This window comes from Balaenoptera acutorostrata, chromosome 16 (genome assembly GCF_949987535.1).
Source record: "Balaenoptera acutorostrata chromosome 16, mBalAcu1.1, whole genome shotgun sequence".
Classification (NCBI taxonomy): Eukaryota; Metazoa; Chordata; class Mammalia; order Artiodactyla; family Balaenopteridae; genus Balaenoptera; species Balaenoptera acutorostrata.
This window is the reverse complement of record NC_080079.1, coordinates 57,653,808-57,679,032: the sequence shown is the minus strand read 5'-3', so window position 1 is coordinate 57,679,032 and position 25,225 is coordinate 57,653,808. Positions and strand designations below refer to the sequence as shown.

The window sequence follows — 25,225 nt, the reverse complement described above, 5'->3', positions numbered from 1 at the left end:
ATGTACTGGTAGAGTCTACGGTTTTGGCCATTTGTCCTCGGGTCACAAAGTTCCTGTCCATGGTGCCCTCTTTTTCTTGATCCTGTGCCTCTGCCCTCTCAGTACTTTTGTGTGCCCTCTTTGGCTCCCCTCCTGGATGGAGAGTCAGGGGTGCTGCCTCAGGCTCATTCCTCTGGCCATTTCTTGCAGACCGTGCTGTGCCACCACCCTCTGCCATGCCGGAATGCTCTTATGAGGGGCTTTTCCTAGAGGTTTACAGACTCCTGCCAGTAGACGTGGGAAGTGGGTCTTCACTTCTTTGGACGGTCTTGGCTTTCCCTTCAACCTATCTAATTTATCTGTTCAAGGTGAGACTGCAGTTAGAAGGGAAAGGTAGAACGCAATGGCCTGAATGCCAGCTTCCCCTCAATTCCTCTCTCCCTTCCTCCATCCATCTTTTATTTCTCACCACCTCTTGAATGTGAAGGGATGAACACCCTGACTTTTACTCGGGAAATACAACACCCCAGGCCATGTGGTTCGGGGTGCTGGCTCCATGCCTAAACTCCAGGGTTGGACAGGTTACTCAGGCCTGGATGACCAGGTTAGTCCCTTCCCCTGGCTGGGGACTAGTTCCGGGATGGACATGTGACCACATTTGTGCACTGAGACGCAGCTCTGGGAACTTACTAGAACTTAGAATAGAGAAGCTCTCTCTTAAATTTTTTAACATTGAGATATAATTTATACAGAGTGAACTGCACAGATCTTCAGTGTTTGGTTTGAAGAATTTTGACAAATGTACAGTTGACCCTTGAACAACATGTTGACCCTTGAACAACATGGGTTTGAACTACACAGGTCCACTTATACAAGGATTTTTTTCAGTAAATATGTACCACAGTACTACACCATCTGTGGTTTGTTGAATCTGTGGATGTGGAACTGTGGATACAGAGGGCTGTAAAGTTATCGAGGATTTTTTTACTGTGTGGGGTGTCCCTAACCCCTGCATTGTTCAAGGGTCAACTGTATACACATTTGTGTAACTAACACCCAAATAAAGGTATAGATCATTTCCGTCACCCTAAGAGGGTCCCTCAGGCTCTTTTCCAGTCAATCCCAGAAAGTGTCCTCTTGTCCCTTTCTAGTCAATACCACTCGCTCCCCAGTGCTCACAGCAGAGGTGATCACTAGTCTGACTTTTATCACAATAGGTTACTTTTCCTGTTCTAGAACTTTTCATTTTGGACTTTTCATTCTGTTCTACTTATCTGTCTATTCTTTATTTGATATCACACTGCCTTGACATACTGCCTTGAAGTTAGGCAGTATGAGTTTTCTAATTTTGTTCTTTTGCAATATATATATATATTGCTATTTAGGTCCTTTGAATTTTCATGTGAATTTTAGAATAACACTTCCAATTCTTCAAAAAATAACATGCTGGGATTTTGATTGGGACCTAATTAAATCTATAGATCCATTTGGAAAAAGTTGACATCTTATCCATATTGAATCTTCCAATCCAAGAATATGATATCTCTCTCCATGTTTTTAGTTCTTCTTTCATTTCTCTCAACAATGTTGTATTATTCTCAGTGTAGAGCTCTTTCATTATGTTCATCCCCAAGTATTTTATATTTTGTGATGCTACTGTAAAAGGTTTTTTTTTTTTTAAAGTATTCTTTTTTTTTTTAAAATTAATTAATTAATTAATTAATTTATTTTTGACTGTGTTGGGTCTTCGGTTCGTGCGAGGGCTTTCTCCAGTTGCGGCAAGCGGGGGCCACTCTTCATCGCGGTGCGGGGACCGCTCTTCATCGCGGTGCGCGGGCCTTTCTCTATCGCGCGGCCCCTCCCGTCGCGGGGCACAGGCTCCAGACGCGCAGGCTCAGCAATTGTGGCTCACGGGCCCAGCTGCTCCGTGGCATGTGGGATCTTCCCAGACCAGGGCTCGAACCCGTGTCCCCTGCATTAGCAGGCAGATTCTCAACCACTGCGCCACCAGGGAAGCCCGTAAAAGGTTTTTAAATTTTTCATTTTCCACTTGTTTGTTGCTCCTATAAAATTTCTCTTTTTAGTGTTTGCTAAGCTGGTGGGAGGTAAAGCATGCAAAGGTTACCATGGGGAGATGGTCTCCCTGAGGGTAAATTCAAAAGAGGGGAGCAGAGATGAGAGCTAAAGAGAGATGGGGAAAGGGAGAGGGGGAGAGACAGAGAGCGAGAGTGAGTGAGAGAGAGGAGATATCCTGGACTTCACTGAAGACAATAAATTTATTTGTTTTTGATGAAGCCATTTTGAGCTGGATTCCTGTCGCTTGCAATTGAAAGAGTCCTGACTAATCCAATGTCTGACTTGGCGCAAACTTGCAGACTAGTGTGTATGCCTATGAAGACTAGTTCCATGCCTATGAAGAAAAGAAAAAACATGGCTCACCACTTCTTATTCCATCTTCCCATGAGTGAGAGCTGTGAGACTGCTGGTTTCCTCACTAGATGACCTATTAAGTGAGCCTTTTGCTAAATTCTTTTCTCCCCCTCCCTCTCTTCCCCTCCCCTCCCTTACTATTAAGTTAGTAGAATAGAACTACAGCCTATAATGGCTTCACAGGAAAATGCCAGTGAATATTATTGGGTAGTGTTTGAATAATGTAACATTGGGATGTCCTAGCAAGGCTGACAGCACTAAGGAAGTACTTGAGTTCCAAAACTTGTTATTTCTTGGAACACCCCTCATAGGATTTATGTAAACTATACTATGCATAAAAACTTATTTATTTTATTTGCAAGAATAACTCACCATCATTAGCAAAACGGGCCTCAAACAAACACTGATAACATGACAACAGCTATGAGCAAGACCGACTCATGTGAACCCTGACCTTCAACTCTATATATCAGCATTTCCTGCTCTTGGTTCTGACTTGACATTGGTGGATTCCTTTGAACAAGTAAAGTCTCTATATTGATACACTTTAATTTTCACAGGAGAATTATGCTGTTTTTTTTCTTGTTTTCTTGCTTGATTTTTCTTGGAGTTGAGATTTGAAAAAGCATTTAAATTCCCTGAGAAGTAACAGGAAGGAATTTCTGAATGGATATGCTAGTCTCGAGGGAGGTGCAGATATAAGCTAGAGGATTTGGGGGAGATAAATACGATGGGCAGCCATAGAACTCACAGTAGACTACCTATAGGAGCCGCCATGTGAGCTGGGCTGTGAAGGGTGCCCAGGATTTAGAGATTGGAGGTGGGGTAGGAGTAGGAAGGAAGGCATTCCAGGTGGAAGGCACAGCTTTTGCAAAGAAAAACTGAGAAGTTGAAATTTGGGGATGCACCAGGAAGCTAGATTCACCTTGAGCAGAGAGTTTATGAAGGGTGTGGTTGACAGTAAGGTTAGAAGGGTAGAGAGGGACTAACTCCTGGAGCAAAGTGGGGCTTGTATACCATTTGCTTCTCCAGTGTTGTTTCCATGTTATGATGAGGAAACTGAGGCACATGAATTAAGGGATTTGCTTACAGTCACACAGGTAATAAAGGGTAGAAGTTGGGGAACATGAGCCCCCCCAGAGCCCAAAGTCTAATGTCTTGCCCATCACAGAAAAACTTTGGAAGTTTGTAGAGTGAAAGAGTCACTGGGGCTTTCTTAAATGTCTGTTGAGTTGAATTGATAGGTAGAAATTAGAGAGAAATCAGATTTTGGTTCAGGATGAGCAAACACTTTGAGGAAAAACAGGCTTCTATAACAAGTTCTTTTAACAACCAATTTTTGAGATCTCTCTCTCTCACTGATGTAAATTTGTAACTGATAATGGTTCCCTCTTCCTTTTGGCCACAAAGAAGCTTAATGTCAAACTTGTGGCTCTCTAGAGTGGCTGGTCTGCCTTCTGTAGAATGGCTGGTCTGCCTTTCTGCATGTGAATCTTACCCCTTGCTTTATTTTTTTCCTGCCCTTTTGTCCCTTTGCTGTTTATTTTAACCCTTTGCATTGGACATATTCATTCAAGCTGCCTCAAATTTGCATGTAATTATCTAATTAATGGGGGCACAGGTTGAGAAATTCTAACAGATGTGCTGCCTTGTGAGGTCATGAGCTCACCACCATCAGAGGTATGTAAGAAGAGACTGAAGGACCTTTTGGCTCTAAGATCCATTCAGTTCCAAGATACTTTGATTATAAGAGTTGGAAGTAGGTCATTGTTTCACAGCACACACAGCCATCCCCGCAACAAGTGGCACCCCAGCGCCCATAATAAAGTCCTCTTCCTCTCACAGGCCTGAGGTCCTCTGGCTACAAAGGCTAATGAGACTCTGGGGGTTGGGGATGCAGGCTGCCTGATACTGGGGCAACAGTGCAGATGACATTAATAGCATGTGACTAGCCATGGATTGATTGAATAAGCAGAAGTTAAGGTTTGGGCTGATAATGATTCATTACTATTTGGGAAAAACCTGATAGGGATGCTCTCACTCTAAGAATTAATTAGATTATGCTTCATCAGTTGTATTGAGCAGAGTGTAAATGGCCCTCTGGGTACAGAACTCTCCAGTTAGAGGAATTAGCATTCCTTCCACCCAGCAAGACATGGGAACAGGGAGCTTCCTTCTATTGAAGAGCAGGCAAGACGGGGAGGGGAGGAACAGGGAGACAGAGGCATGCAAACTTGATGTTTGCCTTCCCAGCATCCATCTCCCTTCCTCCTCCGCTTTATCATTTGGAGATGCTCCCCTTTGTCATTCTCAATCCAAGCAAGGGTGGGGCTCCTCTCCAGCTCAAGTTGGGAGGGAGAGCATGTAGCCAAAGCTGGGCCAATCAGTGTCCTGCATTGCCTGGGCCACAGTGATAGGTTCAGGGATGTACATTTGTGACCCAGTCAGATTCCATGAGACTTGATGAGACATTTGCTGGGAATCTAGGGAAAACCATTCTCTTACTTTTCCCAAAGGATGTGAGGTAGGAGCTGCGGCAGCCATTTTGTGATTCCAGCCCCCAAGCCACCGGGTCACTTCCAGCATTTGAGTCTCCCCAGCTGATGCCACATGGAGCAGAGACTACTGTCCCCACTGAGACCTGTCCAAATTACAGATTTGCCAGCAAATATTGTTATTGTTTTAAGCCACTGAGTTTGGGGCTATTTGTTACACAGCCATTGATATCTAGAATAGTTCATCTCCCATATTTTGGACTCTAGGCTAATCTTTCCTTACTGCAAACCTGATCATCTTGCCGTTCTGCTTAAGAAGTCCTCAAAAGTCTGCAGGTTAAAGACCAAACTTCCCTGTGTGGTATTTAAGGCCTTTCAGGTTCTACCTCTGAGATCTCATCTCCCTGCCTTTCCTCTTGGATATTCTATCCTCTGTCACACAGAACTGCTTGCAGCTCCATAAACAGTTCATACTCTCAGGCCTCTGTGTCATGTGTGTGCTGTTCCCTGTGCCTGGGATGCCTGTTGGGTCCCTATCAGAAGACTCCTCTGTGGAGAAGTCCTTCTCTCGTTTTTCTTTCTCGAACTCCTGTTGGCCAAATATTGGACCTCTTAGATTAATCACTGTATTCTCTCCTTCTCCTGTCTTTTTTTTTTTTAATTAATTAATTAATTAATTAATTTTTGGCTGCATTGGGTCTTCGTTGCTGCCCGCGGGTTTTCTCTAGTTGCGGTGAGTGGGGGCTTCTCTTGTTGCGGAGCACAGGCTCTAGTTGCGCGGGCTTCTCATTGCAATGTCTTCTCTTATTGCGGAGCACGGGTTCTAGGCATGCAGGCTTTAGTAGTCGTGGCAGGCGGGCTTCAGTAGTTGTGGCACGTGAGCTCAGTAGTTGTGGCTTGCAGGCTCTAGAGTGCAGGCTCAGTAGTTGTGGCACACGGGCTTAATTGCTCCACGGCATGTGGGATCTTCCCGGACCAGGGCTCAAACCTGTGTCCCCTGCATTGGCAGGCGAATTCTTAACCACTGCGCCACCAGGGAAGTCCCTCTCCTTCTCCTGTTTTTGTACATAGTCTCTGTTTTTCTATATGGAGAATTTCCTTGACTTTACCTTTCCACCCTTCCTATGGAAAATTCTGCTTTGGTAATCTCATTTTAAATTTCCAGCAGCCCTTTCTTATTCTGATTTTCACTGTATTTTGTACTTGTTTCATGTTTTATGTTTCTTGCTTCATGAATGAAGTAGCTTCTTGAATCTCTCTGCTCTTCTCTATGCTGAATTATCATAGCTTCCTTGTGGGTCTGTTTTTCTGTATTTCTTAGTTTCTTGCTTTCATGTTGGCAGCTTGCCTCAAATGTCTGGCAATTCTGAGTTGTCCATTCATGTTTAAGAAGGAGCAGCTCGGGAGCTCTGAGGACGTAGGGCTTGCAGGGTTCCCCTGTGGTGGGTGAACAGGAAGCTATTACGCTGGAAGAGCCCGAGTGCCATAGGTGTAGGCTGCAGCACCCCCATGAGCTGTCTTTGGTGGTCCCAGATAGTTCATTCCAGCCCCCGAGAGTGCGTTCTTCCTTGTCACTGGGTGATGCACGCTTTGATGTAGGGCCCCACTGCATATGGAGTGGTATAGGAGGGGTGATGAGCCTTATAAAGACTTCGGATTCACCCCCTCTATTCATTCCCTGATCTACCTTCTCACCCTCCTTCTTACTTGGTAACTTTGAATCTTGAACCTCTCTGTGGTTGGACACGGCAGGACAGCCTCCTCATTGTCTGTAACCACATTCTCATGTGTTCCGGACTGCTGCTTCCTCCGTCCGACTCCATCCGTTTCCAGCCAGTTTCTGTATTCTAGAAGTACATGAAGTTCCTTTTCCATTGATGTCCCACCTCTGTTCTCTTTGTCGTATTGGGTTTATGCCTTTTAAATTCTCTCACTGTCATTTTACAGGGATCTCATCAGGCAGGGGAGATGAGGGCTGGTCTACCATTAAGAACAGTAAGTTCAGACTATGTGCTTCTGCCTTCCTGCCCTGGGAAGGACTTTAGAGAACACTGACTCAGTTTGAAATGAGGAAACCAAAATTAGAATAGGTATAGCAGCTGGCCAAGGATGAATGGCCTAGTAGGGAAGTGGTAGAGTATATTAGTTTAGAGCATAGACTCTGAGACCAGTTGGCCTGGGTTTGAACCCTGGCTCCATCACTTACTAGCCATGGGACCTTGAGAAAGATATTTAACTTCACTGTGTCTCTGTTTTCTCATCTATAATATGGGGATAAAAATACTGACCTTGTAGAGTTGTGAGAATTAAGTGAGTTACTATATATGAGGTGCTTAGAATAGGGCCCATCACGATGAGTTGTCTATTAGTGGAGAAACTTAAACAGTGAGTTTCAGATCTTAGCCAACTCAGGCCCTGCACCAGTATGTCTTATGAGCTTCTATCACATGAAGTTTCTAAACAAATAGAAACACAGCCATTGCTAAATTAAGTGCAAAGTCATCATCCTGGTAGCTCAAACCCTCCGCAGTGTCTTTCACCTAGCCTTTCCTCCTGTTACCTCAGACTCCTCCCCCTCTTGCCCTATCCAAGCCATGCCTTCTAGGCTGATCCCCTTGGTCCTGCTTCTTCGTGGCTGATTGGAATAGCTTTTAAATGCAGTCCCTAGGGCCCAACATTGATAACTGTATTATAGCTAATGGCACCGTCAGCTGCCTGGAGAATCCCTCTCTTGTCTCTTTTGCTGCTGCCTTTGCTGAGCTTTAAATCTGTTTAACAGAAAAGACTTTTGTCCTATTTGCCTCTTGGCTCCCATCAAAATTTCCTGGAAGGTAAGGACTGTGGCATAGTCATCTTGGTTTCCTCCAGAAGGCTGATGAATTACTTCACATCTGCTAATAAGCAGAATGGAACAACTCAAAGATGGGTAGACCTAATGGGGGTCTCAACTACACCAACTGTGCATCCTTGGGTAACTAAATTAACTTCTGTTGTCCACCACTACCTCATGTACATTTTAAGACTCAAATAAGGTGCCAAACCTTGTACAAACCTGAGGAACTGTGAGAGGAGGATTTTGAGAACATGCTGATAATGAGACAAGCTGAGCAGTGGTGACAAGGATTCCCTGCAAGTAGGGGGGGGTTAAGAGAGATGAAACCCCAAGGATCTATTGGAGAGGACTTGGCAGAGGCAGGTAGTGTTGGCCAAGGGGAACTGTCACCTATGGGAGGTAGTAGGCAGGTGACCAAGAGGACAGGAGTCTTGGATGTCTCCTGTGTTGAGCTGATGGTTGGTACCCTAGGAAAGGATGAGATGCCTGAGAGAATGTGGAGACAGATCAGAGTGCTGAGGACAGGATTTTAGGGAAGAGCAACAACTTTTGAAGTTTTAAGCTAGAATTGTAGCCCATGGAAAGAGGAGAGCACTCTGTGATATAGCAGGAGACCAGGAGAGCACTGTCTAGGAGCCTGTGAGGTGAGAATTTCAAGAATGAATGCTGATTACTGATTGGGTATTTGTTGATATTAAGAGATTATGTGACTTTAGTTTTAGATGTGATGATATTGTGTCTGGTTTTGTTTTTTAAAGTCCTAATCCTTTAGAGATACATAGTGAAGGATTTACAGATGAAATGATATGGTGTTTGGTATTTGCTTTAAGACTTTTTTTTGATGTGGGCCATTTTTAAAGTCTTTATTGAATTTTTTATAATATTGCTTGTGTGTTATGTTTTGGTTTTTTGTCCGTGAGGCATGTGGGATCTTAGCTCCCGGACCAGAAATCGAACCCGCACTCCCTGCATTGGAAGGCAAAGTCTTAACCACTGGACCACCAGAGAAGTCCCGGTATTTACTTTAAAATAAACTTGTGGGATATCTAAAAGGGACACACTTAAGATTCAAAGATACAAATAGGTTGAAAGTTAAGGATGGAAAATATATATCATGCAAACAATAAACAAAAGAGATCTGGTGTGGCTATACTATTATCAGACAAAATAGACTTTAAGACAACTTGTTATTAGAGACAAAGAAGGACATTTTATAATGATTAAAAAGGTCAATCCATCAGGAAGACATAACAATTATAAAAATATATGCATCTAACAACAGAACTTTGAAAACATGAAGGAAAAAAAAAACCCCTGGCAGAATTGGAGTGAGAAATAGATAATTCAACAATAATAGTTGGGGGTCTTCAGTACTCCACTTTCAATAATGGATAATATGAGGCAGAAGATCAACAAAATTAAGTTTGAACAATACTCTAAACCAACTTGGCCTAACAGATATCTATAGAACACTCCATCCAACAAAAACAAGATACGTGTTCTTTTCAAGTACACATGGAACATCTTCCAGTTCAGACTATATGCTGGACCATGAAACAAGTCTTAGTAAACTTAATATAGAGAATAGGAAAACAATAAAGTCAATGAAACTGAAAGTTGGTTCTTTGAAAAGATCAACAAAATTGACAAACCTTTGACTAGACTGACCAAGAAAGAAAGAGAGAAGAATCGGGTGACTAAAATCAGGAATGGAAAAGAGAACATCAATATGGATCTTACAGAAATAAACTGGATTGTCAGGGAATACTATGAACAACTGTATACCAACAAATTAGATAATCTAGATGAAGTGGACAAATTCCTAGAAAGACACAAACTACCAAAACTGACTCAAGAGAAATAGAAAATCTGAATAGACCTATAACAAGTGGAAATTGAATTGGTGATTAAATTTCTGACAAAGAAAATACCAGGACCAGATGGCGTCACTGGTGACTTCTACCAAATATTTAAAGAGAAACTAATACCAGTCACAAACTCCTCCAAAGAGCAGAAGGGAGGGAACACTTCTCAACACAGTCTATGACGCCAGATACCGTATTACCTAGGTACCAAAACCAGAAAAAGACAACACAAGAAAATAAAACTACAGATCAGTATCCTTTGTGAATATAGATGCAAACAAGATACTGGTAAATCAAATCCAGCAGCCTATAAAAAGGATTATACACCATGATCAAGTGGGATTTATCCCAGATTGCAAGATTGGTTGACATCTGAAAATCAATCAGTGTAATATATCAATACATAGAATAAAAGACAAAAACCATGTGATCATCTCTGTAGACACAGAAAAAGCACTTGACAAAATCCAGCACTTTTTCATACTAGGAATTTGAAACACAATTTCAGATTAGGAATAGAAGATGTAGTGGTTGACTGGTCCTCCCACCCCACAAATGTCCAGATCCCAGAGTTTGGAAAGTCACCTTATTTGGAAAAAGTGTCTTTGCAGATGTAATTAAGTTGAGGATCTAGAGATGAGATGATTCTAGATTACCCAAGTGGGCCCTAAATCTGATGATGAGTATCTTTCTAAGAGACAGAAAAGACACAGAGACACAGGGAAGAAGTCCATCTGAAGTTGGAGGCAGAAATTGGAGTGATGCAGCCACAAGCCAAGGAATGCCTGCAGTCATCAAACGCTTGAAGAGGCAACAAAGGATTCTCCTCTAGAGCCTTTGGAAGAAGCATGGCCCTGTGACACTTTCATTTCAGACTTCTGGCCTCCAGAACTGTGAGAGAATACATTTTTTTCTTTTTTTAAAAAAATTTATTTATTTATTTATTTGGTTCCGCTGGGGCTTAGTTGCGGCATGCGAGCTCTTAGTTGTGGCCTGTATGTGGGATCTAGTTCCCTGACCAGGGATCAAACCCGGACCCCCTGCATTGGGAGCGCGGAGTCTTAACCACTGGACCACCAGAGAAGTCCCCCATTTCTTTTGTTTTAAGCCACCAAGTTTGTGGGAATTTGTTTTGGCAGCTATATTCAGAAGGGGACTCTCTCAGCCTAATAAACCGCATTCATGAAAAACCCACTGCTAGCATCATACCTAATGGTGAAAGACTGAACACTTTCCCTCTAAGATCAGGAACAACATAAGGATATCTGCTCTTATCACTTGTATTTTAGCCAGGACAGTTAGGCAAGAAAAAGAAATAAAAGGAAATGTAGCTTGTAAAGGAAGAAGTAAAACTATGTCTATTTGCAGATCACATGATTTTATATATAGAAAAATTTAAAGAATTAAAAAAACCATTAGAACTAATAAACCAGTTTATCAAGATTACAGGATACGAGATCAAAATACAAAATACTAGCAATGAACAATCTGAAAATGAAATTAAGAAAACAATTCTATTTATAATAGCATCAGAACAAACAAAATATTTATATGGTTACCATATTGTACAGTAGGGGTGATTGCAGAAAGTTCTTTTGGCAGCACTGCTGCTGTAGAATGGCAGCTCTAGAGAGCCAGGGCAGGCATTACAAACATGCTCTCCTGGACATCCACTTGCAATGACTGCAAGTAACATATTCGTGCAGTGGTTACTTCTTGTGATGAAGCTGTTGAAAATATCCAGTTCTTTATTGCACCTTGTAGGATGCAGTACTTGACTGGTTCAGAATTTGCATGTAAGCAGGATAAAATGTACATGGAAAAGAGATGAAACAAATATACTAAAACATCAAGTATGATTATTTTGAGTAATGGGAATATGAGCCATCATTTTGCTTCTGGCTCTTTGTAGTGGACTGTGCAGCCAGAGTTCTTGTTTTTCCCCACTTTTCCCACCCCAAACCCTGAAACATATGACTCAGGTGACATTATTTGAATTCCTAGAAACAGCCATGCCTGAAACTATTGCACTCTGGATTTACTCATTCCATAAACTAGTTAAGTTGATTTGAGCTGGGTTTTTATTATTTACAACCAAAAGAATACTTACTGGGATAGTGAAGCAGGCTCTGAGAGGCCAAGCTCTGTGCCCAGGGGTCACCCAGCGGGAGATTCCGCAGGGAATCCTGCTTTTGACCGTCATGCTACTCAGGGCCCTCCACTGGGCACAGTGGTTGCAGGTATCCTGGGCTAAAAAAAATAAATAAAGAATTCTTATCTAATTGTGCTACTTTTCTGAATTTCTATGTTTTCCACAATGTGCATCTATTCCTCATCAAATTGGAAAAAAAATTTTTCAGAAAACTTGAGAAAATGTGATGTATGTAATGTAACATGTAAAAAAAAACAGGTGGGAGAAGTGAGTGGGATATACATGAAACAAGACTGGCCGAGAGTTGATAATGGTCAACGCTGGGGGATGGATTCATGGGAGTTCATTATACTATTATCACCACTTAAAAATTTTCCATTAAAACAGTGAATGGTGATCAACAGTATTATCTGATGCAGAGGATCAGAAATGTGCCAGTTGACTTGGCAATGTTCCAGAGGGGCTCTTTAGGAGAATGTTGTGGAGAAAAGTCAGAAAGCAAAAGGGGAGGAATGATGGGGTTATGGGTGAGGAAAGTGGAGGCGGTAAGTATAGAGGTCTTTAAAAAAATATTTGGAGGTTAGACAACAGAAAGGATGGTTATTAAAAATAGTTTTAATTAAGTAGTCAATTTTCTATAGTCTCACGTGATTTTCTATATTTTTAAAAAATATTTTTTCACTTAAAAGTCATACTTACAAGTTGAAAACTAGAAAAATAAAAAGGAGTAGAAAAACACAAACAAATGATCACCCATTGTCCTACTGGGAAAGGACACGTGCCAGTCTTTTCATGCATTTCCTGCCAGTCGTTGTCATTTACCTGTTGATCTCTCTGTATTCACATATCAGATTCTGCTTCACACACAACTTTGTATTCCACTTTTTACACTGAATACTAGTATTTCCTTTTGCTGCTATAACACCTTGATAGCATCATGTAAATTAGTTACAGAGTATCTCATCATGCTGTGGTACTCTAATATACCAAGTCATTTTTCCATTTTGGGACAATTAAACTGAAGGAGTCAGCTCCCAGGGAAGGGGGCAGTAGAGGGTTAAGGACACCTGTCCATGGTTAGCCCTGGAACCGAGGAGTGCCTGGCATTACTCTAAGAGTTGTGTTGGAGGAGTGAATACCTGAAAAGAAATTTTGAGTTGAGAAGGATGTTGTTGAAGAAAATCACATCAAAGGGAATCTAAAGTAAGAGAGAAACTTCAGAAGAGCTGAGGTGGGGCATTTGATGGGGAGTTGACAAGAGTTGGGAATTTGGTTGGGACTTGAAAGGGTTTTCTGATCCTGGGATTACTTGAGGCCAACTTTTCCTTAATTAATCAGCCACTGAAATTCTTCCTGATTAAGGGTAGGATAGGGCACAGTGTTTGGGCTAGGAGACTGCTGCATTGTTTAGAGTTCTTAATTATACTTATAGAAGTGGATAGCTTTGTGCTTAAGAAGATGGGTTTGGGGCAATGGTCTGGATCCAAATCCTGGGTCTGCCATTTACTGGTTCTGAGGACTGTAGCAAATTACTTAACTTCTTTGCGCCTTGATTTTTTCAACTATAGAATAAACAATGATATTAATATTGATATCTTAATATTTATTAGGATTACATTTAAAAATCTATGTTAAGCATATACAACAGTGCATGGAACCTAATAAACATTAAAAAATATTAGCTATTATTATGACTGACTTGGTTACAGGTAACAGAAATTCAACACAACTAGATTAGGGAAAAGGGAGGGATTTAGTGACTCTTGTAACTGAAAAGTATAAGAAACCAAGCATTTCTAGATCCATTTTATTATCAGGAATATCTTGAGGCTTCGCTTTCTTCTGTGTTGGTTTACTTCTCAGGCAGGTTTTCCAAAAGATGGCCAACAGCTTCTCTGTGTTTACATCCTACTTTCTGAGCAATGCCAGCAGAAGTCAGAGCTCCTTTTTCTTGAAGCTTCAGCAAAGACTTTGGAGTTGGGTCTTACTGACCTGGCTGGTATTCCCAGCCCATGAGTTATCTGATTACTTTGGCCAGGGGAATTCAATGCTGTTGGCTAGGCCCAAGTCCCACTTAACCTTTAGAGCTGAACCACATGGTCTGAGGGTGGGGGAGGAGGGATAGTCCCAGAAGAAAATGAGTTGTTTTTTAAAAAAAATTAATTAATTAACTTTTTTGGCTGTGTTGGGTCTTCGTTGCTGCGCACGGGCTTTCTCTAGTTGCGGCGAGCAGGGACTACTCTTCATTGCGGTGCACGGGCTCCTCATTGTGGTGGCTTCTCTTGTTGTGGAGCACGGGCTCTAGGCGCACAGGCTTAGTTGCTCCGCGGCATGTGGGATCTTCCTGGACCAGATATCGGACCCACGTCCCCTGCAATGGCAGGTGGATTCTCAACCACTGCGCCACCAGGGAAGTCCAAGGTATTTTTATCAGAAGAAGAATAAAGGATATTGAGCAAGTAGAAAGTCATTTCTACTACACCTGAAGAAGTGGCAAAGTGGAGAAGGGCTGTGGAGGAAGGGAGGCAAGCAGAAGGAGAATCTGTGCCAGGTGGTGAGGCTACTAGGAGAGTGAGAGAGTGTCACATAGGCTGGTAGAATATTTCCCAAAGTGTGTTCCACTGAGTTCCAATTCAAGCAAATGTTAATAGGCGTTCTTGTGACAAAGGTTCTGTGGAGGAGGAAGTTTGGGAAATGCCAGGTATCTTTACTACGAAATTCTAGTTTTTAACACACCTCTGTATCTGGTGAATCTGCAGGATGGAGGTATAGGATTTGTGATTCCCAAACATATGGGACCATGGAACCTCTAGTCAGTGAAGCATTTTGTAGGATTAGTATCTGTGGAACACAATTTGGGAAACATGGTAGATGGTAATGAGGTTGGGGAATGCCAGGAGCAAGAGACTTTCCTGAAAGTTTGTAGGGGGACAGTGGTCTGCAGGTGGCTGTGGGCACTGAGGGGTAGACCTCTCCTTCTCAAGCATGGAGTCAGAGGATTCTCTCTTAGTCCAAAGGAGAAACCAAGATCAGATCCTTTTTCCTCTAACCAAGTTGGCCCTCACCCAGAGAACATACCCTCCCCAGATGTCAGTAAAGCAAACACAGAGGACTGCTGCAGATTCTAGCCCCTTTAGATGTAGCCGAGGAAGATGGGGAGGAGCCCCATCCCCGGGGAGAGCAAAGAATTACTAGGCCTACTCCTCCAGGCAGGGTGTGTCACACAATGATGGTGGGGCCTGATCTTGGAAGGTCTCTGCAGAGAAAGTTCTGTGTCCACCATGTGTGCTCAGGGGCAGGAGGGAAGTTCCATCACTGGGTGTAATAGCAGGATCTCAGACAGCACTGTGTGCCCTGGAGAGGCGTCGCTTTTATGGGGCTGCCTGGGAGTAGCCATGCTCTTATGGAGATAACCAAGTCTTCACAAGCTTGAGTACCTAGGAGTCAACCCCCTAGAATCGTTTTGAATTATGTCACTGTAATCCTAATGTGCTCTTATAATCCCATGGTAGCTTTTGCATGGGAATTAATCCCACTGTACTCTAACAGAGTTGTGTGTTCTTCTGTATGACTTGAGACTAGAGGCTTCACCCTATACAGGGGATAGGCTGGTGACCAAAAGGGAAACATCTCATTGAAGGTGGCATTTGTCTGGAGGGCCAGTCCCCACAGAAAGGGACCCTACCACTACACTACCCTGAAGTGCAGTGCTGTTGTGAAGGTCAATAGCTACTGTTAATCAGTACGGTTTTAGGGACATCTATGTGCTAGGCACCAAGTTTTCAGTGTGCTTTTGTCGTTTCTGTGGATTCATGACTATTTATTTACAATTGAGGAAATGGAGGTTCAGAGGTTAGAAAACTTTCCCGAGGTCACACAGATGATAAGAGCTAGGGTTCAAATGCAGGTCTGTCTGATGCCAGAGACTATGCGTTTACATTAGGCAGGTAACAGAAGTGCTCAGAAAGCATGAAATGATGATACTCTTATGATTTACACAACAGGCTGGATTGGGCTTGATACTCATCCTGGGGAGGAGCCGTCACTGCTGCTCTTCTAAAACAGGCGGCGTATGTCCTGGGGCGTGGGTCCTGGGAGCCTCTTCATATCCTCTCTGTAGATGCCCTCTGGGAACCAGGGGCCATGGGTTTGAAGCTGCTTCTGCCAGTTCAGCTGTTCCTCGCAAGTGGGCATCAGCTGTAAAATGGCAGCATGTCCTGTCGTTGGCTCTGAGCAGCAAATGAGATAATTGTGTCTTGCAAAGCTGGCCACCCTGTCATCTCGTTTCCATGTTTGATGGGGTTCCTAAAAATTGGTACCATTTGTTGAATACTCCCTTGTGCTCCTTTTCAAGGAGTTTTGCTCTAAACGGAAGGAGAGAAATGAGGTAGTACCTGGAGGGAAAAGTGAGGTTAGGAGAGGCTGTTTTTTTTTTTTTTAATAAATAAACCAATGAATGAATGAATAAACAAATAAATAATAAGAGCATGTTTGTATGCTGAAAGGAATGATCAGTAGTGAGGAGGCATATGATGAATGGGAGAGAGGGGAAAGATGGCTAAAGCTATGTCCTCAAGTAGGTGAGAGGGGAATAGATTTAAAGCACAGATTGAAGGAATGGCTGTAATCAGACATTTGGCTGAAATCTGGATATCCCATACTTACAGAACCCTCCAGGCCCTACCCCATAGGAGGGACACTGTGGGCCTTGGGGAAGAGCCTTGGACTTAGCCAGGGGGACTGGATCTCCAATGGCCCTGTGCTTCCTCTGGAGGGGCCTGGAACAGGCTGGATAACTTCTATGAGCTTTGGTTTTGGTCTTCTTGTAAAATGAAGATGATTTTACCTATTCCACAGAGTTGCAGCAAGTATTAAACAAGATAATGTAAGCAGAACACTTGGCATGGAAAATAAAAGTGGTTTCAATTCCATCATCGAGAGATAACCATGTTTACCATTTTGATATATTTTTGCACCAGTCTTTTTCCAACTTAATATAAATACATACTTAAAAACACTATCGTTCTTTACATACTGTTCTGTAACATGCTTTTAGCACTTAAATATATTGAGGACAATTTTCCATGTCTTTAAATATTTTTCTATAACATCATTTTTTAAATGTATGCAGATCATTACAGTAGGTGGACTTACCATACTCTCTTTTAACCAATTCCTGTTGTAGACATCGTAGAAGTTGTTCCTTACTATCTTCTATTATAAATAGCACTGTTACAAACTTCCTTTTGGCTGTATTTTCTCATACATCCATGGTTATTTCCCTACGGAAGTTTTTGGGAAATGGAATTTCAGCTGAACTGTGGACAAGCTCTTTTACCTTGCTACAGATAGAGGAAGAAGAGGATTTGGGGGATAGCACAGACGGTAGAGTGAAGTGTGGTACCCAAAGGGTGTTGATGAATGGGTTGCTGTCGTTCTGGAAGCAGGGCTCTGGGGGTCTGAGATAAATCTCTAGATGTGGCCTTTCTCCTTTAACAATTTAATTGCTGCTCTGGTTTAAGACATGAAGACAAACTTACCAAATATGAGGGAGCTGTGAAGCTGACAAGGATATGTTGAATAATGGAATCAAGATGCAAGGGAGACCCTTAGTGGCAGGAAGAATGGGCTGAAGCAAACAGGAGAGACTGAATAGGGAAAACTGTACTGTCTTAACAATGATAAATCTAGACTATACAGGTTGGGGCTAGAGGAGAGCTGGATGAATGTCAGGTCATGCCAAAAAGACACAGGGGTTGATGTGATGTGGTTGCCCCCCAAACTCATGCAAAACAACCCAATAAACCTCAGGTGGTATCAGTTTGAGTTCAGTGTCTAGACCACGTATCAGTGGAATGTTGGTAAGATGGAGCTCAGCCAAAAAAAAAAGTGGTCAGGCTGGTGAATGATTTAGACCATGGCTGTGCAACAGAAATACAATGCAAGCCATGTCTATCTGTCTATCTATCTATCTGTCTAAAATTAAAAATTTTCTAGTAGCCAGTATTATATTTTAGATAACCCAGTCTATCCAAAACATTATCATTTCAGCATGTAATCAATATAAACAAATTATTAATGAGATATTATTCTTTTTTTCCCCTTAAGTGCTAAGTCTTTGAAATCCAGTGTGTATCTTACACTTCCAGCACATCTCAGTTCAGACTCTAAATTTTCAATGGTCAAAGTGAAACCAAAACAAAAGTGTGTATTTAGTGGGAAAGTATTTCATACTGCTTTTGTTTTTAAATTTAAAATTTAAATAATTAAAATTAAGTGTAATAAAAATTGAGATCCTCAGTTGCACTAGCAACACTTCAAGTGCTCAGTAGCCCCATGTGGCCAGTGGCTGTCAATATTGGACAGTGCAGGTCTATGCCCTGTGGATGCTACTCAAAGTGCGGTCCATGGGCCAACAGCATCTGCATCCCCTGGGAGGTGGTTAGAGATGCGGATGTTCAGGCCCCACCCAGAACTCCTGAGTCAAAATTTGCACGTCAGCAAATTCTCTAGATGCTTCCTGTGCTCACTACCATTTGAGAAGTAGTGATCTAGATGTCAGGTGATGATTTGGGGAATTTCTGAAGAAACTGAGTGTGTTTTGCATGGGAAAAGGAAGCCTCAGGAGACTGTGATAACAATCTTCAAATATTTAAAGGCCTGTATGTGGGAGGTGGGAAAGATGTGGTCTCAGGTGGAAGAACTAAGACCACAGGTGGAGGTAGGGCTGGGGTGGGAGAAAGGGAACTGAACTTTTTAGAGCTTCCGTAGTTAGTCTCACTTAATCCTTGTTACAAAATAACTGGACTTGGAGTTAAGTCAGACAATCTGAGTTTGAATCTCACCACTGCTAATCACTGTGTATCTTGAAGGAAGAATTGCTTAGCCACTCTGAGCCTCAGTTTACTGTCTGTAAAATGGGGAAAATAATAATCCACCTGCCAGGGCTAATGTAAAGACTGTGTAGGCAAGGACCATATTCACTGTATTTACCACACCCTTTCTGAGCTCGGCACAGACCTGGCATAGATTCAGCCCGCAATAACGATTTCTTTGTAAACCAGGCAAAGCTCTGATGTGTGAAGGATGGCTATTACTGCTATTAGCAGCAGGCTTGTGGTTTGGGTGACAGGTTGCGTTTTTCAGTAGACACAAATGAACCCTGCCCCTGTGCGCCTTCATCCCACTGAAAGCCCATTTTTAATTTACAGCCCAATTGATCTGGATCGATCTATCCTCAAACCTTTTCATCAGGAGGGTGAAAATAGAAAAGCAGGGAGGGGAGATCGGGGCTCCTCCACCTTCCCTTGCTCAGCAGGTGGTGCTGGGTCTCTGGCCACTTTCCCACAGTTGGGGTAAAATATCTCCAAAGCATGGTACTGGGTCATTCCAAAAGGGGGAGGAACCTGGCCCATCAGAGCATTTCTCTGCTAAAGATCTCATTGCAGACTCGCCAAGCCACATCTGTGCTCTGTCAAGTAAACAAAGAATATCTACAGCTCTCAGGCAGGCACTAACATTAGCCAAGTGAGGGCTCTTTGGGGACCAGGGAAAGGAGGCTCACATTTGAAAATGAACTACTGTATGTGGATTTATTGCACTGCTTTTCCGATGGAGGGGGGAAATATTTTTCTCTGGGAGATTAGAATTTACTAGTGGATTCAAGTGTAACTTTGGAGAGTGGCGGAGGTATTAGATGTGGCAGTATCACAGTATTATTTTATTGGCAATTAGATTTCAAACTGGCATGTGTGTATGAAAATAAGTCTCAATTATGGACCTGCGAATTTTCTCCACCATCTGTCAGCAGTTTGCTCCTTATGCCACAACATGTGTACCTTTGGAGGGAAAACGATTTAATAGCCCAAGTCAAGAGGTACAGCTCACCAAATTATACTGGAGTTTATAGCCAAGGACTGCATTTGTGATTTATGATGCAGAGAAAGCAAATAGAAACTTCCGTGCATGTGTGCATGCATGCACGCACACGCGCGCTTGCACACACACACACACACTTCAGGGTCTCACAGACGTCAGAGATGGAGGATACCTTCAAAAGGAGTGAGCTTAACTTCTTCACTTTACAATTGGGAAAAATCAAGTCCCAGAGAGGGCCAGGGACTTGTCCCAATGACACTGTGACGGGGGCAGAGCTGGAACTATAACCAATAGGAAACTTAGGGTTGGGGCAGTGGTGTGTTAGTAAATGTGTAACAACCTCTGGGAAAATGAAAGCCCTGATGTGTAGTGCTTGTCTATTCCTATGATGTAAATACTTTCATGGTGGTGATTTCACACCAATGCGATGCCACTGAATATGGAGTTTGGAAGGGATGTACAGTTGTCTCTCACAAGCCAATTTCTGTGGTTCCGGTGTACCATTGTTAAGGGGAATGAAATTGCTTAGGGAAATTTGTGGTTTGCCTGTCCAGCATCTGTTTCCCTTTCTAGAAAGAGTGCCCTAAGTTTTCCTGAGGGCATCCACTCCTACCATGTTCTTGACCTACATAATTTGGGTAGGGTGATCCTATCCAGGTCCAGGAGTGGCACGTGACCCAGGCCTGGGCCAGTAAATGTATTTTAATCTCCCTGGACATTGATTGGTTCAGGGATGGGCTTGTGGCCCAATTTGGCTCTGGGAGTCAGGCCCAGGACCTTTGTTTGAATTGGTGGTCTTAGAGCTATGAAGGAGTGCCCTGGATCTAGTGGTGGCCAGTTTGCCACCACGAGAGAAGAGGCTGTCTGAGAGTGAAGACAAACACAGAGGAAAACAGAGCTGAGAGACAGAGAGAATAGAAAGAATGGGCCCTGAGTATATTATTTGCTTCTGGATCTATCCCAGCTTCAAGTGTAATTTCTGGACTTTCTGAGAATCAGTGAACATGTTTCTTTATCAAGCATGTCACTTCTGGTGGAAAGAGTCCTAACTAATGAGTTTGTCCCTGAGAGTTATACTAGGAAATCTCTAGAGCCTTTGGGACCTGATGCTTATTGGTAGAGTTTGAACTCCATGAGGCCACGAACGTTGTCTCTCTCGGGCATCATTGCTTTCACAGAACCCAGCACATGCCTGACATATGGGAAATGCTCAATAAATATTAGTGGAACATCTTGTATCAGTCAGGTTTTGCTGTATTATGATGCAGTAACAAACAGCCCCCAAACTCAATGGCTTATAACAACAAAGTTTTATTTCTCACTCAAAATCTTTTGTCATTTATGTTGGTTGCAGCTCTGCTCCATGCATCTTCATCTTAGGATCCAGACTGATGGAAGAGCTCCCATCTGGGACATGAGAATCTCATGGCAGAGGGAAAAAGAGCAAAGGCGGAACCTTGTGATGGCTCTTAGAGTTCCTGCTTAGATAAGGTACTTGGCACTTCTTCTCATGTTCCATTAGTCAATGCAAGTCAGTTGGCAGGGAGGTGTCCTCTATAGCAAGACACTGCATGCCACAGATATCAGGAGAGATTTATAATCAATCCCCTTATGGGTTGGGGAGTGAGTAACGGGAAATAATAATACAGGTAACCACACACTTAAAGGGAGAATGTGGGAACGCAATTAGACCTTATCTTGTGAAACTGAACATTTGAATATACACTGACCCAGCAATGCCCAGAGAGCTTCTTGCATGTGGGCACCATGAGATGCATGCGGGAATGTTTCTAGGAGCATGTTTGGTACAGCATAAAACCCCCAATAACTCAAACATCTTAAATGTCTGTAGACTGGTGAATGGTTATATAAATTAGAAGACATTTACACAAAGGGATATAAGGCAGCAATGAAAACGAACAAACCTCAGCTATTTGGAAAAACATGAATACATCTTAGAAACATATTAAGTGAAGTAAGCAAGTCTACAGAAGACTACACAGAGTTTGATTCCAATTTTATAAATCATTCTCATGTGAAAAAAATTATGCAAAACATAAATGAATGATAAACACAAGAATCGAGATTTGGCTGCTTTGGGTGGGGGAGAGTATGGGGATGGGATAGGTGGTTACACCTTACTGGTGATGGTCTAGCTTCTAAGTTGGGTGGTGAGGTGGGGGGGTCATTTTCATACTATACATTTTAACACATTTGTTAGATTCTTTCATCTCTATCAAATATTATTTTCAAAATGGAATTAGAAAGAGTGCAAAAATAACAACTAGGAAAATAAATAATTATAAAAAATGTTAAGAGTAATTATGGAAAAGAACTGTCTTAAAAAGTGGGCTTTCTAGAAGCAAATTTGGCAAATACACTTTGGGGCAGAGTTCAGGGGCCTGGAACAGAAGGTGGGGCATTGAGGGTTCTGGCCTCTCAGCACAGACCCTGTGCAGGGGGCAGTTCACACTGTCAGGCCTCCCCACGCCTGGGGGAGGATCAGCGTCCTCACTGGCCCCAACATCATGCTCATTAGGCCACTTCGGAGACTGAGATGCCTGGAGGCACCCTGCATATGGGCCTGGACATTCCAGGTCTACAAAGGAAGGTCCACCACCGTGGATGAACACACCTGGCCACTGGGTTTGTCCAACAGGTGTCTTGATTTAACTGCCCCTGAGTTTGGTCCTCTCTGGGTGTATAGAGAAGGCTCCATTCTGGCCCTGTGAAGCTGAAGACGTCCCACCCAGATGGCTGGTAAAGTTGGCCGCTGCTCTTGGTCACCCCCATGCAACTCTGACCACCCCAGTGAGGCTGCATTCTGCTGGAAGAGTCTCTGACCTGCTTTCCAAACTCAGGGCAGGAGAAGGAAGCTTCAGATTGCATATTATGGATCCCTAGTAAAATAACCCAAGAGCACCTGCCCCCAGATGTTTCACCACCTTCCTGGGCACAGCAAGTTATATTACTGGGGGAGGGCTGCCTGCTGTGGTGACTCGGGGGGCCCAAGTGGTGTCTGAGTCTACTCCCTCAGAGAGAGCGAGAGAGAAGGGCGCTGTGGGGAACCTGGAACCAGAGCATAGGTGAGACCTCCCGAACTTCCGAGTGAGGGGAAGCCTACCCACACCAGCGCTCGCTGAGCTTCCTTGCCCACCTGTGGAGCACGTGCCACATCTGTCGTCTGCCTCTTGTTGGGGGGCGTGCTTGGAGATCTCTACACATTCAGGCTCATTCAGCTCATTCATTTTAGTTTGGTTGCTTCTGGTTACAAGTAATGGAAACCCATAAAAAATGGAATTTTTGTCCATTTGCATTTATATAGGAGTAGGTATAGCTTTAGGTGAAACTTGGTCCAGGAGTCAAAAAAATATCACAGAGCCCTCCCCTCTCTCGTCTCTTCTTGGCTCAGCTTCCCAGTGTTAGCTTTATTTCAGAGAGACTTCTCACCACTCCCAGTACCCAGGGTTCTCCCAGAGCTTCTGAGGCTCCATTAAAGTCCAGCAGGAAAGAAGAAACTTCTCAGTCCCTGTTCCTATTAGAAGCCCTGAGGTTCATCCTGTTGGGGCTGGCTTGGTCACATGCCCCTTCCAAGCCAATCACAGTGGCTGGGGAATGGGATGCATTGATTGGTGTAGCCAGGTCACAAGATCTCCTCAGGGCTGGGGATGGAGTCAGCATACCCAGAACCTGTGGATTTTCAATAGAAATCCAGGACTGTGAGGAGGAAGGAAGGGGGATTGGATGCTCAGAGGGTGATCCACAAACAATGACCTCCTGTCTGCTGATGCTTATGTTAGTCATTTTGGAAGAGCACTTCACACCTTAAAGATGTTTATATGCCATACGGGTGGTAAAGGTATTTTCCCCTATGGTTGTTTGCCTTTTAAATTTATGTTTTTAAAAAACTTTTCTTTTTAACTATGGTCATTTTCAAGCATACACAAAAGCAGAGTGAAAAGAATAATGAACGCCTCCCTGTACACATCATCCAGCTGCAGCCATTGTCTTATGTTGATTTTTGTCTTTCAGAAGTTTCAGATTTGTACATAGTTCAATCTTGTTCTTTTCTACCGTGGCTCCTCCCAATATTTGTAGTTGTGTTTAGAGAGAAGTTAGATAAATATTCAGTTATATTTCTTTCTAGGTTTGCTTTTTTGAATATATGCTGTGAAGTGAGACTTTTAACAGGATTTTCCCCCAGGTATCCAGTTTCCCCAGGTCTGTTTATTGCATCATCCATCCTGTTCTCACTGGTTTGTGAAGCATCCTTGATTTGATATTAAGTTCTCGCATGTACCAATATCTGTTTCCGGCTACATATACTGTTTTATTGACCTGTGTGTTCTTGCACTAATACCGACGTTTTAAATTTTATAGATGTATAAATAAGTTTTCATATCCAGTATGCCTAGTTCTATCACTGTGTTTCTTTTTTCAATATTTTCTTGCCCAACTTTATTCATTCTTCCATATGAAGCTTAGACTCATTTTTCTGAGTTCAAAAAAAATTCCCTTAGGATTTTGATTAGAGTTGGTTAAAGTTCTGTGTAAAGTTGGAAAAATGAACATTTTCTTCATAGTCAGTCTTCAAATGTAGAAATATGGCATATCTTCCCATTTATTCAGGTCTTGTTAAGTCCTTCTGTAAAAATGCATAGTGTTATCTCCTGCGAGGGCCATTCCTGGGTTGTTTATGTATTTTGCTTTGTTTATGGATGAGAAATTTAAAACTTCTCATTTTATTTTCTTTATCCATTCTCTATGACTTTTTATTTTCATCAAGTTTGAGTCACTCTGAGGGGTTTAGACCATGCTTGCTAGGAACCCACCACCCAATCTGCCAGAGATTATATTTGCTCTAAAAGTGAAGTCGCTTGAGCACTTATGTACAGAGGAAAGAGCATGAAATTTGACACCAAGACAAGCCTGAGCTCAAGTCCCTGCTCTGCCCTTTATCCAGCTGTGTGTCCTTGGGCAAATTTTCATTTTGCTTCTCCGAGTCTCATTTTCCTTATGTGCAAATGGATGTGGGTTGTTTTCTTCATTTTTCATCTATTTCCTTTTATTGTATTTGCTTCCAAACTTCTCTTTCTTCTCTAGGGGAAGCTAAGCTTTCTGGGAACAGAGGCTATTCCTCCTCCAGGGCTGCATGTGGGGAACATAATCAGGTAACAGTGGATGTTCAGTACCGCCAGGCAGTACTGATTGAAGAGTCTAGCCCATGGACACCATTTTGGTTCATTCAAAATAGAAGATACTTTGAAATAACCTGGAGCCCTCACCTGGATTACGGTTCTTTAATAAAGCTTTGAAATATGGACAATAGTTAATGAGAGTAAAATAGTCAAGGTTTATTGAGTTCTTAGCGTGTGCCAGGCGCCAGGTGGTCGCAGTCCAGGTGTGATCTCGTGAGACTGCGCAGCACCCTGGTGAGGAAGGTGTGACCCCCATCTTAGCTCAGAGATCCTAAGAAGCCAAGATCATGCAGCCAGGGTGTGGTACAGCCAAGACTCAAACCAGCTCAGTGCCCTGAGCCTGCGTACCCTATCATCTTCCGTATGACAATCAAGTAGTGTGTTAACAGTGCCTC

At 42.8% G+C, this 25,225-nt stretch overlaps 1 protein-coding gene across 1 annotated transcript in view; it reads left to right on the top strand.

Moving 5' to 3' along the window:
* RPS24 (ribosomal protein S24) overlaps window positions 1-24,960 on the top strand; it is a 90,600-nt gene extending 65,640 nt beyond the window's left edge. Inside the window, exons 5-6 of the mRNA XM_057530711.1 lie at window positions 20,987-21,123; window positions 24,736-24,960. Coding sequence (XP_057386694.1) covers window positions 20,987-21,118 — 132 coding nt within the window. The 3' untranslated portion in view covers window positions 21,119-21,123; window positions 24,736-24,960. The remainder of the gene's footprint in view (window positions 1-20,986; window positions 21,124-24,735) is intronic.
* The last annotated feature ends 265 nt before the right edge of the window (window positions 24,961-25,225 follow it).